The 15,516-nt window shown below is 35.5% G+C and overlaps 1 protein-coding gene across 3 annotated transcripts in view; it reads left to right on the forward strand.

The window, feature by feature from the left end:
* c12.2 (von Willebrand factor A domain-containing protein c12.2) overlaps positions 1-15,516 on the forward strand; it is a 550,347-nt gene that overhangs the window by 152,594 nt on the left and 382,237 nt on the right. For all 3 annotated transcript variants that reach the window (XM_090409563.1, XM_090409565.1, XM_090409564.1), the window contains exon 13: positions 5,444-5,572. In XM_090409563.1, the coding sequence (XP_090265689.1) occupies positions 5,444-5,572 (129 nt within the window). The remainder of the gene's footprint in view (positions 1-5,443; positions 5,573-15,516) is intronic.

Raw genomic sequence — 15,516 nt, forward strand, 5'->3', positions numbered from 1 at the left:
ACAACACAGTTGACATTTTCAATGATTCTGCCTATTTTCATTGTCTTTGTCTTTTTATTGCTGACCTTCCTACCATATCTATTACAACAGCTATTCAATTTATTCAGAGAATCTTGCAGACTTGTAGCAGATTTATTTAGAAGTATAACATCATCTGCATAAAGCAAAGAGCTGACATTAACATCTCCAATTTTGATATCATGTTTAATATCACTTTCCTTCATAATGTGATCCATATAGATAATGAATAACAGAGGGGATAATGTACATCCTTTTCTCACACCAGATTTAATATTAAACCATCTTCCTGTACTTCCTTCAATTCTAACTGCTGACTTACAACTCAAATAAAGACTAAGTATTGCTTGATATAATGCCCCATTGACACCATATAACTGCAGCGTATTGAATAACTTATCTCTTGGCACCTTGTCATATGCCTTTTCCAAATCGACAAAACTTAAATACAGATGTTTGTTATATTCCCATGCTTTCTCGACTATTTGTCGTAAAGTGAAGATCTGATCCTGACATCCTCTATTTGGCCTGAATCCAGCTTGTTCTTCACCAAGCTTTTCTTCCACAATTCTTCTCAACCGTTTCTCAAGTATACTTGCATAGATCTTGCCAGGAACACTCAGTAGGGAAATACCTCTGTAATTCTCACGTGCAGTTTTATTTCTCTTTTTATATATGGGTACTATGAGAGCTCTACTCCAATCATCGGGAATTCGTCCCTCTGTTTAGGCTTTCTGAACTATGCAGTGCAGCCACTGTAAGACTCTTATACCACCATACTTCAGCATTTCTGGTCGAATATCATCTACTCCTGCTGCCTTTCCACATTTCAAGCCTTTGATGGCTTTTTCTACTTCAAGTAAGGATATGTATTCCTGACTGCATGCCTGGTCAGTGTTTTTTACCACTGTGTTGTCATCACTGCTTGTTTCATTTAGAAGTTTTTCAAAGTAATTACTCCATACTTCAAGGATATCTTTTTCTCCCGTTTTCATGTCACCTTTATCATCTCTAACTCTTTTTACAGCACTCTTTCCTCCATTTCTAAGCTTCTTCAACAACCTCCACAATATTTTGCCATCTTCTTGATATTTATTTTCTATATTCTTGCCAAAGTCCTCTCATGACTTTTGTTTAGCTAGTTTTACACAGTGTTTAGCATTCTTGCATTTGTCTCTATATTCTCTAAGAGCACAAGCTGACTTATTTGACAGGAACTTTTGATATGCTTTCTTCTTTTCCTTCACTGCCTCTTTAACTTCCTGTGTCCACCAGGGAGTTCTGATTTTTTTATCCTTACAGTCAACCTCACCACATGCCTCTCTGGCAGAATCAATCAATGTTTCTTTCAGAGTTCCACTGAATCTCCAAGGTTTGATTCCTGTTCTCAAACTCTTTCCTTTTTTCTTCAATAATCTTTGTGTATTTTAGTCTACAGTTCACATCTGAGAGCTGCTCAACTTTTATTCGCTTTAAAACTTTCTTACATGTTATTCTTTTCAATATTAAATTCAATTTTATCCTGCTCAAGACTAAATAGTGACCACTTCCAATTTCAAATCCTCTGTACACTCTGGTGTCCTACACCAGGGAGAAAACATCACTATCAACAATAACATAGTCAATGAGACTTTTCTTATTCCTAGCCTCTTCTCTCCATGTGAATTTGTGCACATTTTTATGTTGGAACATGGTGTTAGTAATAACCATTTCATGTTCTGAGCAGAAATCCAACAGATATTTGCCATTATTATTAGCTTTGCTCTTTTCTCCAAATTTTCCCAAAATATTTTTGTATGTTTCACAATCATTTCCTACTCTGCTATTTAGATCCCCAACAGGGACCAACTTTTCATTTTTCATTGTGTCTGTTGCTTTTTCTAAAGCCTCAAAAAACTCCTCCGCTTCTACCTTAGTAGAACCTTCTGTGGGACCATAGGCACAAATAAGTCTCATTGTCCAGTTCCCCATTCTCATATTTGCCCACATTACTCTACTTGAGACTGACTGCCATTCAAGAAGATTAGCCTCGTATTTTGTGTTGAAAACTATGGCTACTCCTTCTTTTCTTTGATTGTCATTGCCTGAATATAACATTTTGTATTTATTGCTCAGAAAGATCTGACCAGTTTTGGTCTTTTTTGTTTCAGTCACCCCTATTATGTCGATCTGGTACTTATCTAATTCCTCAGCTAGCTCCATTTCTTTGCCATTCAGGCTTCTTACGTTGATAGTACCGATCTTTAATTCTGGTGATGTTGAATTGGGGTTTGTTTTCAGATTTGTTCCAGTAGCTGACTTTTCGCTGTTCACCCTGGTTCCCTGGCAAAAAACAACGGGGGCCTTGTTTAACCAGGCGACGCCCGAGCCGGCATGAAATTCTGTCATTTTGTACCATCATTTTTTATTTTGGTTCAATAAGAATACAATTTGGTCGGCTAAATCCCAAATTGCCAGCTCATCCTCGTTCGTTCATTATATAAGTAGATACCCAACAGGGTGCACCACGAGAAGGTGAGGATTGGACATTAGGTCAGAAGCCCTGGTCGGTTCTCCGCATTCCGTTAAAGGCTATGTGGAGATCTCCTCTCAGTTATACAGCTTTGACCCTTAAGCACCTTGCAGAATTATAAATTAATAAAGGCATATTTAAGTGCATAGTTTGAGTTTTTTGCATTTTTAAGAGCATATTTCGAATATTTTAAATGTTTTTAGTGTATACTGGGATGCATATTTTGCATTTTTTTATAACCTAAAAATCCGAGCCCTAGTTATTACTATCTGGGGAATTTCGAAAAATGTGAGTGGCAGCCCTGGTCAATAGTTTCATTAATAAATTAATTTTTACAGTTCATAGTTCAGATGAACTGCAGAAGCATCAAAAATACACAAATGACTCTCATTATTTTCATTTAGTCCTAATATTTTTACATTTTTGCCTCTAGTTGCTATATGCATTCACTGTGATGATGATGCTGTTAGAGGAAAAAAAGTCACGACATTGGTATTTTCTTTGAACGAATTAATGAGGATATTCTCAATATCATGATATATTGTTTTTCATTATGCAGTGTTTAATTATAATGTGTGGAACATCAGTTTTGCATTATTCTTCCAGCTTACTTGAATTCCATATCCCTTGGTACATTTTTTAGATATGCTCTTTTGAAATCTTTCTGCCTACTTATTACTGTCTGTACTCAACCTAAGTTGATCAGAAGGAAGTTTAAATGCAGAAACATTTAAGAATATAGTACATCCTATTGCATTGTAAACTTTTAGCAGGATTTACTACTGAATTTTTAGATGTCATTTCTTAAAAAAGCTCATAGTGTTTCGAAAGTTTTTTCTACATTCTTTATTCAGCATCATGGAATATTCTTTCAAGAATCATTATATTTCATTTATTTTTATGATTTCAGAAGTGATAAAAAATACTTTCTTTGATTTTTGCAATGCTAAATCTTGGAAAGTTATTTCTCAAATATAAAAATCCTTTATCCTCCATGTTCATTGTTTTAACAATTTTTTTTAGAAATCTTAGCATGATATGAAGTAGTGGTAAGAAAATTTTGATGGGCTTATGAGGAATTGATTCATCACTTGTTATTCCTGGGACCAGATTTTGTTATTAAAAGTTTCTTTGACAGTATATGATTGATTTTGGCTTTGAAGTCCCATTCACACAAATGAAGAAGCAATAGTATTGAAAAATACAATGATATTGAATGTAATACTATTGCTTTTATAGTATTAAATTCAATTTTTTTGTAAATTTATCTTTTCTTTCTTTCTTAAATCTCCCCTCTTCTACCTTTTTATGGTGTCGAGGTACATGTTCATGCAAATGCAAGTACTTGAGGATAAGGTGGTTAACCCTATGCCTCCCATTGTGTCCTATGTCTGTAGATGCATGTGTTCATGGGGCCAGTTTGCCTGTTCTGAGGGATGAAAAACCTGAGTTTCCAAGTGAAAAAATCCCCTATTTCTGTATGAGTGGGTAACTCACCTTTCGTCGAAAGAGACCAGATAAAGGTTCCTCACTTCACTGACAGGAATCGAACCTAGGTTCTTTCCGACCAAAGAGCTTCATCTATACCGACTGAGCTACGGAGGCTCTTGTGAATCTATCACCAGGATTTTTTTCTTCTCTCTTAATCGGGAGTGTGTGTGTGTGTGGGGGGGGGGGGGATTATAAGAGACTTGTGTTGCCATTGTAGTGGTAATATATCAAGTCCACTTGTGGCAAAGTTCTGTGAATATATTTTAACTATTGAGTTCCAAAATCATACACTTCCAAATATGATAATTTAGAGAAATTGAGGTAAAGCTGATAATTTATTGAATCTGACAGTTCATGAACAACTTACTAGAATAAAAGAGAATGATTTTGGGTATAACTTCCATTCATAAGTAAAAACAACATCAGAAAATAGTACTTTTTGAAATCGATGTAGTCAGTTTTTGAACTTAATTTCCTCATTTCATTTTGTATTGCTTCTTAAGAATCTTTTTTATTTGAGAGGTCAGTTTCTAAGAATTTATTCAATTGAAATTCTATGATTGTGAATATATCTAGAATTTCACTTTAAATGCATAAGCATGAATTAAAAGAATAATGGTAACTGTGTAACTTTTAAGTCATGAATTGATAGATTATCACGCTTATTTTTCATTTAGCGACCCGACCAACCATGGTGAATGAAATATATCAATAATATTATACTTGATATCCATGTTATTTATATATTATCTTTAATGATGTTACATTTTTAATAGACTTTGATTTCATTTTTTGGGTGATAGTCTGTTGGGCAGCTGAGTAAAAGATGAATATATTTGTAGAAGATAGTAGAATCTCAAACAAAATACACTATTCTTATTTATTTCAGCATGAGACCTTTACCTTATACAGAATATATTGCATTTTTAGTGATATCTTTCCATAGCCACTAAAATCATCTAACTTTTGATATGCAGTTATAAGTAGCATAGCCTCTATGAAGGACATCAGAACAGTGCAGTCAGGTAATGACAGCACTGTTTTAATATATATATATATATATATATATATATATATATAGGCTCTTTTAAGTAATGTGACACTGTGGTAGATTCATGGAATATGGCCATGTTCACAGATCTCTAATGAAATAAAATATTCTTACTGATTTTAGCATGAGTTGTTAGTCCTAAATGGAATATATGTTTTTATGAATAAGATACTGTTGTTTGTGTAATCCTTGATTTATAAATAGATATTTATCTACTATTAGTCAAACATATAGTAAATGCTAAATGTAATGCCTTTATGCCCGTAATATTTTTAATATATATATATATATATATATATATATAATTTAAACTGGATTTTTTTAATGATCCATGGGTCTTTCAGAAGTATATGTATATTTTACTTCTTCAGGTTTTTAGTCAGAATTCATCTGTGACACCTGCTGATCATGGATTTGTTTCAACAGGTTATCACGATAATGTTTTAACAGAAATGCTGTGTTCACATGTAGTACATGATTTTTGTCTTATTGGAGCAAAGGTGAGCCTTATTCTGTTATTTCTAAATGCAGTATATATGTGTAACTTTGGTATGAAAAAAAAATGCATACATTTGTATGAGAGTTTATAATATTACACTTTTAATGCTCTTTGGAAATACCACTTTAAGTTCAGATGTGATCTGTAGGTTGTTTTATTTTGTTACATTTTCAGTAATCTTTGGAGTTCAATGTGGGCACAGTCCAGTTATCAGGTTTACTTAAAAGCCTAATATTTAATTTAACACATATTGACTTTTCAGTTATTTTATTTTATTTTTTTGCTTTTCACTTAGCCTGAAACACCTCAACAAAGGATTAATCACGCATAGTCTAATTGGTTCATTAATGATCTTATTGGAACCTCAAGGACTAATTAATCCATTTGATTTCCTTAGAATTTGAAGTTATTTCATTCCTAAATCATTTTAAGAGGCTGTCCATTGATTTTATTAAAGATTTTAGTTAACTTGTTTGATTAATATAGTATTCGAGATGTTCTCCAGTCAAAGAAAGGTTTAGAAAAAGTTCTAGTCAGCGACTAGAATTGAACTTAGGTTTTTCTTCGGGCTGCCTAGTACTGTGGATGCATACATCACTTCTACTGAACTGCACAGACTGATTCTTGAGTTGTTAGATTTCTGGTGTGGGCTTTTATTCCTAGAAACTCAAGTTTTTCATCTCATAGACTCAAGAAAATTGAAGGTACAACCTAATGGAGAACACTTGTTTTCTGTCTCTTCATTATCTCCCTGCAGCTTAAAATTAGTGCTAGTCTTGGGCTAGCTATCTCTGATTTGCTACCAGTGGAGATCAGACAGCTCACTCAGTCCCCAAAAGTTAGGTATTGCTAAAACAGCCTTGTCTTTTCCCTGTAAGGGAATAAAAGATGTTAGAGGAGCTAGGAAGATAGAGATCTGTTTTAATATAATACAGGTAGAATCAATGCTATTTGAAATCACAAGAGAATATTGTTATCACTGTCTCCAGAAAGGAAAAGGAAGGCCAGTGACATTTCTTATATGAGTATTCAGTAAGATAGCTTTAAACATATTGCTAAATTATTCAAATTCTCAAAATGGAAAGAAAAAAAAAAAATTGACCATTTCGTTTTTTGTGTTTGTTTCCTTTGTTATAGTATAACACAACTGTTAAAATTTTTGTCATGCCTTGCACACCATCAAAATATCTATCATGGATTGCTCTCCATATTTCAGCCAGATGTTTCATCTGTTGTCATATGAGGATAAAATCTGTTCCAACAGATTTTATCTGTTATATCTGAAATTTTATCTGTTCCAAATCCATGGGTAGTGGTGATGCTTACATGGGATCCTTTACATACTTCCATAGAAAATAATTCATCGAGTAAGTTCATTGGTATGGATGGACATTTAAATCAAGTCACTTCGTAGTTTGTAGTTCACTCAACACTGTCTTTACAAATTTGTTGCATCTGCATATAGTGCAGCTGAGCCACATTCCACTGCAATATGGCATTGTTTCCCTATCTTGTTGTAGCTGTGGCAGTAACCATTCACTCAGCATGTCAAGGTAGATTATACCTGCCATAGTGTTTTTTTGCAGAACAAGGACTGGCTATCATACCACTTTTCCAACACTTCACAGAAACTGTTGTTGTATTGATTTTCAGTCTTCCAGAAACAAATGTTATGGTGATTAACCTTGTTATAACTGGAATGTGGCTTTATCACTGCGCACAAACCAGTTGTCTTGTTTTTGTACAAAGCCACATTCCATCTATATGACAAGACACATTCAATTATTTCTTGAAGGCCACAACAGAATTCATATCTCTTGTCTTTGAACTCAAAACATGTAGCATTTACAGATATGCAGTGAGAGTCTGTTCTGTAGATTGCACCAAACACTTTTTTTTTTTTCAGTACTTTTCTGCCTCTGTTCATCAACTTATTCAGGCTTCTTAGAGGTATGTTGGCCACAGATGTTTCATGGTTGAATTTCTGTTCTGGGACATCCACTACTCTTGCCCTTACAAATACATGCCTTCTCCACAAACTGCATGTTCCACCAGCTATCCTGCTGGTGGGTTTATTTTATTGTTCTTTCATCTTGCCATGTACTGAAAAATGTCTTCAGTGTCAATCTTATAAAACCCCTATAATGACTTTTATCATGTCTCCTCTTTTTCGTCTATCAGCTAATTTCTGAAGCCTACATAACATCAATCTATTCTCATAGGGAACATTTCACAGACCTGCCACCATCTTTGCCACTTGCCTCTGGATCCTCTCCACTAGTTCATCACCACAGAATCCAGGAGTCCATATCTGTGTGCAGGAGTCAAGATGTGGCCTTATTAAAGCCTAGGGAACAATAACCTCTCTATACCTGCTTATTGGCATGTTCTTCAACAACCATGTAACCTGATGTGTTTTGGTTACTTTTTGCAGTATGCCTTCTAAACTTTAACTCCTTTGTCCACAATTACACCCAAGTCTCTGGCCTGTCATCAGTTTCCTGCAGTTCAATTCTATCAGTATAATACACAGCTTCTGATGTCTTCCTAAAGTGCATCACCTTATGCTTGGCCACATTAAACTGTTGGCCATTTACCTTTGTCCATACTGCTAGTCTGTTTAATCTTCCCTCAGGATCTCTGCATCACCTTCACTTACCACTGCTCTTCCCAATTTACCATCATCAGCAAACAGTTGAATATTTCTTGTCAAATCATTTCCTATATCATTGATATACAAATTAAACAATAAAAGAACAAGTACTGAGCCTTGGTACATCACTGGTCACTTGCCTTCTTGAATCAATTCTTCCATAAACCACTCTTTGATATCTGTATCAGCCACCCTCTAATCCAAATCACCAGATTCATATCTATCCCCCATTTGCTCCAATTTATGCAATAAAGTTCTAATGAAGAATCTTGTCAAATGCTTTTGTAAAGTGTAGCAATATCACTGAGTAGTCATTTCCCTTATCCAACTCCATTGTCACTTGATTATAAAAAGTAAGTAAATTACAAAGATAAGACCTTGTTGGAAGTTTTTCCACTTGGTTATACTATAAATTAAAGATACCAAGAAATTATATGCTTGGTTTAATCCTTTATCCAAGTGTAAGCCAACAAGTTGTGTCTGAACTATTTTCAGGACTGGGACAACTCGTATATAGAAGCTTATGACTTCACATTGCTTACCTTAGTATCCTATAATGCAAAGCACATATCCTCACGGGTATATGAAGTACTAAGGCAAGTGATGTGAAGTCACAAGCTTCTATATACGAGTTGCCACAGTCCTGAAAATAGTTCAGGCGCAAAATTGTTTGCTTACATTTGGATAAAGGATTAAACCAAGTATATAATTTCTCGGTATCTTTATTTTATAGTATAACCAAGTGGAAAAACTTCCAAGTTTACTCACACTTGGATAAGAGATGCTGCTTAGCCTATAATTTGCTACTTCTGTCTTAGAGCCTCCTTTATGCAATGGGACTATTTTGCTCTCTTTCCTCTCCATTGGCACCTTCCCACTTCTGAGGCTTAAATTGTGAACAACTTGGTCAGAGGACCTAATACTTCTCTTGCACATTCTTGTAATACACAGGCCAATATGCCATCTTGTATATAATTTCTTGATATCTTTAATTTATAGTATAACCAACTGGAAAAATTTCCAACAACTGTCTTTAAGCCAGAGTATTTTAATAATAAGGTGTAACGTCTTTTGGCAACTCGTAAATGAAAATATGACTTCTGCATTACTCCACCTTGGTATCATCTCTGGGTCTGGCTCCCACTGATGAGACCTCAATAAAGGTAGAAACCGGTCTGGATAGTGACCTTCCCTTAATGCATAGCATTATACATGTCCGTAAGGATATGTGCTTTGCATTATGGGATATTAAGGCAAGTGATGTGAAGTCATAAGTTTCTATATATATATATATATATATATGAGTTGCCCAGTCCTGAAAATAGTTCATACACAAACTTGTTTGCTTACACTTGGATAAAGTATTAAACCAAGTATATAATTTCTTGGTATCTTTAATTTATAAAGATAAGACCTACCCTTCACAATACCATGTTGAGTATACAGTATCATATTCCTATCCACTCAGTCTTGAATTCTTTTTTTCACCGATTTCTCCAATACTTTAACCACTACTCCTGAGATGCTGATTAGCCTTTAATTTGCTACTTCTGTCTTAGAGCCTCCTTTATGTGGGACTATTTTGTCCTTCTTTTCACATTGGCACCTTCCCACTAGTGAGGCTTACATTGAACAGCTTGGTCAGAGGAGCTAATACTTCCCTTGTACATTCTTGTAATATACAGGCCGATATGCCAGCTAATCACATGGCCGTATTCACATTGAGGTCTGTAATGTTTTAAGAACCTCCATTTCTTCAGCCTCTGTTCTCCTATCAGTCAATGTCACATCTGGCACTGCAGTGTCACCACCTAGATGGTATACCCCTGCAAAATTCTTGCTCAGTAATTCAGTTATTTGGTTTGGTTCTGTTACCTTCCCACCATCAGTACTTTTTAAAGTCACCCTTCCATAGTCATTCCTCCTTTTACTTGCCACATAGTAAAAGAACTCTGTGGGGTTTCTTTTTGGCATAATCAGCTGGCTTTCTCTCGTAATTAATTAGTTTTGGTCTTCCTTGCCATATTAGTCACCCCTCTTGCCTGCATCTTATACTGCTCATGGGCATGCTGATCACCTTTTTTTTTTTTTTTTTTTAATTATTCCTCTGCAAACTTTTTTTTTGTGTGCCACTCATGTTTGATGAAGCTATTCGTCAGTCGAACTCCTACCTGATTTTCCTTCTGACTCTTAAGGTATACAGGGTGTTCGGATAAATTTGACATATTTATAATTAATTATATTTTTCCGTAAGTTACATGTATTAACACACACTTCTCTTCATTTAAAAGTTTGGACCCTTCTTCATTCATATACAAGATGTCAGAAAGGATGGATAGCTGGAACCCACCTGAATCATGGAAGAGAATAACTTGTATCATGATGATTCGTGCCCGCCATCAAAATAAGGATATTACGACTGCTGCCCAATGCTCCCTGAATACAGTAAAAACAATCAGGCATGAACTAGAGACTTGCAATGGTGACTACGAGGATGTAGCAAGAAGAAAGATCCCTAGCAGACGATCTGATTGCGTTCGTACAGCAGAATTCCTCACAAATCTGCAGGAACAGGTGTTGAAGAACCCTGGCATTGGAATTCAGGCTTTGTTCGTGGAGTTGCTAACTGTAGTCAAGCCCTGGATAACAAGGGTAGCCAATGGTAGGCCGTATGTATGGCAGCAGGATTCGGCCCCTTGCCACACCTCTGGGAAAAGTCAAAAATGGTTGTCTGAAAATTTCTACGACTTCACCAGTCCAAATGTTTGGCCTCCAAACTCCCCAGACCTTAACCCCATGGATTATTTTGTATGGGGCGCAGTTGAAAAAGACACCAATCGCACTTCCAGTAATACAAAAGCCCAGTTAATGGATAAAATTAAAACAGTTTTTGCGGCCCTTCCCAGGGAGACTGTAGCATCAGCTTGTTCGAGGTTCCGAAGCAGAATTGAAGCTGTGATCGATGCTAATGGTGGTTATTTTGAGTAAATCTTGTTGATAGTATTGTAATTAACTCTGCCTGTAATGTTTTTTTGTCAATTCATTAAATTTAATAGATACAAAGAAGATTTTCTTTTTCCTTACGAAACTGTCAAATTTATCCCGAACACCCTGTATAGTCTGATACTGCTTTCTTCAAACACTCTTTGACCATCTCCCATGCATCACCACCATCTCTCATTTCCAAATTCTTATGCCATGAAACTGCCAAAAGCTGACTCCTCAGTTTGTCATAATCATTTACTTTATACATACACATATCCTTACAGAAAATTATCTTTACAGAAAATTCTGCATCTCTGCAGTTTCCCAGATCAAGACTAATTGATCACATTCTCCAAGCAGAGGCAGCATAGCTAGAATGGTTAGTGTTAAGTTCTTTGATGCAATGATCAGATCCAGCACTCTTGAATTTCATGTACCCTTCATTATGTGTTGCCTCAGATAATTATCTCTTAGCAGCTGTATAAATTCCATTTTCTTCCCTGCCTGATAAATTTTTTCCTTCCAATATGTATATAGTTGAATCCCCCACCATAATAATTACTCGACCTATACTTATCATGCTAATTTATGAGTGCATGTCATTTACATTCTCCCTTATATTCCCTGAATTATAGCAGCAGCAGCAGCCAATTATATATTTAGTCCTGTTGGCCTCTGTCTCATACAAGATAGCCTCAAATGAACCCTCCTCCTCCTCTCAATTCATATCCCCCCCCTGATGTATTTCCTCTCTTTTGACTCTAATTCCTCTGTTATCATTAGCAATGCCCCTCCAACCATCCTGTTCCTTTTGTCCTCTCTGAAGATACTATATCTTTTGCATTCTATTCTTTTGACCAAATTATCCTCAGGCAACCATTTCTCATCAATGCTTATAACTTTTAGCCAAGGTGGGCTAATGAATGCCAAACCCCTTAGTCTTATTTCTAAAACTTCTAGCATTAGTATACATAACCTGCAATACTCCCTTCATCTCACAATCTTCCTAATCTTGTGTTACTTAGTCAACTAAAGTTAACACGAGGTGCTACATTTTGCATTATGTGATCACTCTCCCACTTACTAACTTCTGTGTTGCCTGGACCCCATGCTCACCTGCAACCCCCCCCCCCCAAACATTCTAGTTTCTCTGACTTTGTATTTCTGAATCCTTACTGAACAAAACTTCAAAGACTCCTGACACCAAATCTATTTAAATGCAAGTATCCACCTTATATGAATCTTTCCTTCCATCAAACTCACTCCACAAACTCCACACCATTCCTTCTGCACAATTTGCTCACTGACTCATTTGTGATCATAAGTCTGGCTTCTATCATACTGTGGCAACAAACTCATGACTTTTACTTTCTCACTCTTCTTTTTTTTGCATGCACTAGCAACTCTTTCATGTCTTCTCGCATACCACACTTTTCACCTGCTAAATCATTTGTACCAACCAAAATACACATCTCTTTCACCTTAACTTTCTGTATCCTTATAGCATCATTGAAATCCTTTATCTTAGCTGCAGGAAAACACAGATTCACAAATCTCCTCAAGGATTCCTCATAACAATGAATCACCATGAAAATAAAGTGATCTTTATTTTCACGCTTTTTCTCTTTCATGCTCTGCTTTCTCTCCCCTTTTTTCCCCTCTTCTTTGTCTTACCATCTACCAGGCATTTCTCCAACCATTCAATCTCACGATTTGTTTTCTGAAGAACTATGCATAAGTGGGCTGTCCTTTTAATTATTATCTAGTCATTCTCTTAATGTTTCACTGTATTATTCGTACAGTCACTCATACTTTTACAATAACAAATTTGGAATAATTGCTGCATCTCAGTGGCTAAATGTGTTTCATGATTGCAGAATATATAAAATGATTTTTCCATAAGCAGTGCTATCTTATGACTACAGTACCACTTACTACCTGAAGTACACACCCGTTGATTTCTCTCAATTACATGTACCTTCATGAGTATCCCTGCTATTTTTCTATTTACTGAATGATTATATGTCATACATGACCTATATTATTGTACATTTTTAGAAATTTCATATCTGAGAGGTGTATTAGCATAGAATTATGAAATTCAAGGTTTTTTTTTTTTTACTGTGCTTTTATAAAAGTTCATTCAGTTTAGTTTATTCATGTTTTAAACACATCAGTCAACAATTTATACTTTATTTGTTTATCACTAGGTAACATCATTTACTTGAGGAACCTCAATTTTAATCTCTAATAACTCAGATCATGAAGCTCTTTAGAAAAAAATCTTAAGCAACTAAACGGATGCTGAATTTTCTGATGATCTCTGTTGATGAAGCTATTATTATTATATTATATTATATATGGTTATATATTATTATATTATATATTATATTATATTATATATTATTCTAAATGAAATATATGGTGGGGTGTTGCTACAGACCTGGCAGCTCAGTTGCAGGGGATGAAGAAATGCATCTCCAGTTTAGCCTAATGGTTACCAAGCGAATGATCATTACGGGTGACTTTAATTTTCCAAACATTGATTGGGTAGAAAAGAAATCTCATAATAGGAAAGAAGAGGAATTTATTGAATTGTTGCAAGACAACTTTCTCAAGTGGCATGTGAAAGAATGAACTCGAGGTCAAAGAGTATTGGATTTGCTCATAGTGGCAGAAGGGAGGTCTTTGTCAAGAATATGTCTATTTTATCACCAATTGGTGACAGTGATCATGCTCTACTTTCTTGGGAAGCATCTACTGTATTGAAACGGCAATTAAAACAGATTAAATGCTGAACTACAAGGCTGGAAATTATGATAAACTTAGGATAATACTATCTTTTGTCCCATGGTATCAGTTACTGAACGAGAAAAATGTCTGCAATGCATGGAAATCTTTGAAAAGTGCTTGAATGAGGTGGTAACTCAATGTATCCCTAGTGTTTGAAGAATAAATAGGTTGGGAGTGAAATGGATGTGCAACCTTATTAAGTAAGAGATCCACAAGAAGAATATGATGTGGAAAGAATATCATGAGAATAAGAGTGAGAGAAATTATGAATTATAAAGCTCAGGCCACAAAATGAGTATTGTGAGGAATGCTAAAATGGTGTATGAAAAGAAATTGGCCATGCAAGTTAAAGGCAATCCAAAAGAATTTTATCATTATGCCAAAAGCAAAAGAAAGAATGAATGTGGAAGAATAATTTTATTGAATGCAGATGGTACTTGAGTGTCAGAAGTTAAGCGGATTATTCAGCTAACGAGTGCTCACTTTGCTAAGATATATCAACCAGGTGTATGTAGCATGGTGCACAGTGCTACTGCTATGTTGGATGAAGAGTTAGAGGTTCATGAAAATGAGGTTGAAGAGCTTTTGCATAACCTGGATAAGAATTTGTCAATAGGGACAGATGGAATATCAGTCCGTTTGCTAAAGGAATGTTCAGAGGAATTGGCTAGGCCTTTCACACATTTGTATAACTTGAGTCTCAACTCAGGAATGATACCACAGGAATGGAAGGAATGTATGATAGTTCCATTCTATAAGGGTGGTGCAAAAACTGATGTGTCTGACAACTGACCTATCAGTATCTCTGGTGTGGTAGTGAAGATTTTAGAGAAGTTGGTAAGAACTTGCATACAGAAATGGGTAGACAAACAAGCTATATTTGGTAAGGAGCAGCATGGGTTTACTAAAGGAAGGTCATGTTTTAGCAATTTGATACTATTTTATAACAATGTTACAGCCGAGTTGGATTAAGGGAATGGATACACTATGATAATGTTGGATTTTTCTAAGGCATTTGATAGGATACCACACGATAGGCTGTTGCGTAAACTGGAGAATATGGAATTGGAACATAATCTCTTGACTTGGATCAGGAGATTGTTGACAGGCAGATATCAAAAGTGATATACAGTGGGTGCGAATCTGCCAGATTTAAGGTCACCAGTGGTGTACCTCAGGGTTCAGTCCTTGGGCCATTATTGTTCAATCTATACATTAATGACATCAAGCAGGATCTATCATCAGATTTGCAATTGTTTGCTGATGATGGGAAGATAGGCAGGGCAATCAGAGATGCTACTGATATTTAGCAATTACAAAATGATTTAAATAGACTGGAAACTGGGCTAACGAAAATGGCTGTCAATTTAACGTTAGTAAGTGTAACGTTATGCACTTTGGCGTGATTAGAGTTCCAGTGGCATATTATATTAGTGGGGTTATGCTACAAGACACTGAAGAGGCAAGGGATCTTGGTGTATTATTATTATTACGTGACAATTCCGGGGAGTCCA

The sequence above is a fragment of the Typopeltis vanoorti genome, chromosome 19, assembly GCF_054136105.1.
Source record: "Typopeltis vanoorti isolate ZY-2024b chromosome 19, IOZ_Tvanoo_1.0, whole genome shotgun sequence".
In the NCBI taxonomy this organism is placed as follows: domain Eukaryota; kingdom Metazoa; phylum Arthropoda; class Arachnida; order Uropygi; family Thelyphonidae; genus Typopeltis; species Typopeltis vanoorti.